Below are 2,500 nucleotides of genomic sequence, written 5' to 3' on the forward strand. Positions count from 1 at the left end.
TGTGCCGCGGCCTGCGCGCGGCCTGGGCAGGGCGCCACGGCCACACCGCCGCGCCCTCGCCCGTCATCCTGTGCGGCCTCGTCGCCGGAACCAACGACACGGTCGAGGTCACGCTGGTGAGCCTTCGTCTTCTTGCGTTTCATCGCTGTGCTTGTTCTGTGTTGATATCGATTCCCATGATGGCAGCCATTGTGATTCTTCGCTAACTACTCTCCTTCCCCCTCCCTCCCCCTACAGTCGTATCCTACAGGAGGTCCTCACGGTGACGTCACGGTCGCGGCGAAGACCCTCGGCGAGCTGGTCAGCAAGAGGCTCACCACCGTCAGCGCCCTCACCGCCGTCGTCGAGGTCAAGGTGGAGACGACGGTCGTCAGCGGCGAGAACCCAGGTCAGTTTGAGGGCGGGGAAAGATGGGGAGAGTGAATAAAAGGGGAGCATGAGGAAGAGAGAGAGAGAGAGAGAGAGAGAGAGAGAGAGAGAGAGAGAGAGAGAGAGAGAGAGAGAGAGAGAGAGAGAGAGAGAGAGAGAGAAAAGAGAAAGATAGAGAGAGAGAGAGAGAGAGACAGAGAGAGAGAGAAAGAGAGAAAGAGAGAGAAGAGAAGAGAGAGAGAGAGAGAGAGAGAGAGAGAGAGAGAGAGAGAGAGAGAGAGAGAGAGAGAGAGAGAAAGAAAGAGAAAGAGAGAGAGAGAGAGAGAGAGAGAGAGAGAGAGAGAGAGAGAGAGAGAAAGAGAGAGAGAGGGAGAGGATAGTGCACCCCCCACAAACATAAATAATTCTAACGCAGCGTGTCTCTGTCTGCCAGGTATCGCCAACGGGGTCTTGGCGGCCGTGACGGTGGTGCTGGTGGTGCTGGTGGTCCTGGCGGTGGCGGCGCTGGGCTACTGGCAGTGCCGGCGGCGCCACCTGCAGGCGCACCACCGCAACGCCTTCCCGTCGCACTCCTCGCGCCACAAGCTCGCCGAGGACACCCACGTCGAGAAGTCCAACAACGAGAACGAGGAGAAGCTGTGGCGCTACCACAACCCCCTCAAGACCTCGTCCTTCTGCGGCGGCCCCGGCGACGAGGCGGGGCCCTCCTGCTCGCGCGTTACCCCGCAGGGCCCCGGCGACCCGCGGGTGGCGCCCCTGGGCTCGCCCGTGGGCCTCATTCAGGTGCCGAAGGCCAGCCTGGCCACGCCCGAGACGGACCTGAGCGACTGCGAGTCCCCGACGCACGGCCTGCCGGCGGCCATGCGCAAGGTGCAGAACGCCGACGTGGAGCGCAACATCACCCCGCACGACCCGGCCTGCAAGAGCATACAGAAGGAGATCAACCTGAAGGCCATCTCGCCGAGGGCGGCGGAGGCGGACCACATGACGAGCGAGGTGGTCGTATAGCAGAAGGACTTCGGTCCTCCCTCCTGCAGGACCCCAAGCATGACGTGGGAGGGCGTGCTCGTGTGCGTGCCCGCGGCCCGCCCCTCGCGCCTGCCATGTTCCCAAGTGCCTAAGCCACGAGTGTGTTCACGCGGGGATTTCCCCTTCTGACGACGCCCCAAGGGGAGCTTCGAGCTCCTCCCGCCCGAGTGACGATTGTGCCTCCCCCCCCCCCCCCCCTCCCCGTAAAGTGATGGCGCGGTGGCGTCGAAGCGGTCAGAGACTGCGGACGTTTTAGTGGTGACGACGCGACCCTGGTGCGTGCGACGCTCGCTTGCGGCTAAGAAACCTCGTGACGACTTCTTGTACAGTGCCTCATGGACCTTACACTGCTGTGACGCGGCCTCGGGGCCTCCGCCTCGAGCGCCCGCGTCACAGCACCCACTCATAACCTCATGACCGTCTTCGTGACGACGACGTCTCCGGTGCTCCTGCGACCGTCCTCGAACCGTTTCCAGAACTCTTCACGAACGCCCGCTGGGGTCACAGCGAAGGCCAGTGACTCCGCCGGCGTTGATGACAGGCGCTTGGTGACCCTAGAATGAATCGTGGGATACAAGTGGTATCCAAAACTGTCAAGTCGTGAAGACCTTTTTTTCGTAAACGTTTTGCGGATCCTCGTGACCAATGTCCAAGCAACTCATCTTGGATCTTATGAGGCTCTCTCGAATGTTCAGGTATGATGTATTTTATATCCAAAGGCTTTTTGAACGTTCACTCCGATGCAGGCGGCCGAGCGCGGAGTGAGGCAGCCCCAACGGGCTTCACTTCCGCGGCCGCGAACACCCACTGACGACGCATATCCTCCTCAATCTCCTGGGACGTTCTTCGACTATGCATATCCCTCATTAGCTCGAGAATTCACAGATAAGGCATATCCAGTACCTCCAAGCACTCCTTAGACAGAATGGTGCATACCTGGTGCTTCCACGGACGTTCGTTGCTCGAAGAAAAAGGAAGAACGTGCATCCAACGGCCCCGCTGACGATCCAGCAATCCGGTGTTTCTACGAACGTTCGCGCAGGACTTAGACAGAATGCTCTACGTTTAACGAACGTTCAGTAACGATGCATATCTGGCTATC

The 2,500-nt window shown here is 60.0% G+C and overlaps 1 protein-coding gene across 1 annotated transcript in view; it reads left to right on the forward strand.

The window, feature by feature from the left end:
• The window catches only part of LOC125033611 (protein jagged-2-like), a 22,449-nt gene that overhangs the window by 17,868 nt on the left and 2,081 nt on the right, over nucleotides 1–2,500 (forward strand). Inside the window, exons 11-13 of the mRNA XM_047625270.1 lie at nucleotides 1–116; nucleotides 238–388; nucleotides 803–2,500. The exon at nucleotides 1–116 is cut by the window's left edge and continues 220 nt beyond it; the exon at nucleotides 803–2,500 is cut by the window's right edge and continues 2,081 nt beyond it. Of these exons, the coding sequence (XP_047481226.1) occupies nucleotides 1–116; nucleotides 238–388; nucleotides 803–1,377 (842 nt within the window). The 3' untranslated portion in view covers nucleotides 1,378–2,500. The remainder of the gene's footprint in view (nucleotides 117–237; nucleotides 389–802) is intronic.

This window comes from Penaeus chinensis, chromosome 16, assembly GCF_019202785.1.
Source record: "Penaeus chinensis breed Huanghai No. 1 chromosome 16, ASM1920278v2, whole genome shotgun sequence".
In the NCBI taxonomy this organism is placed as follows: Eukaryota; Metazoa; Arthropoda; class Malacostraca; order Decapoda; family Penaeidae; genus Penaeus; species Penaeus chinensis.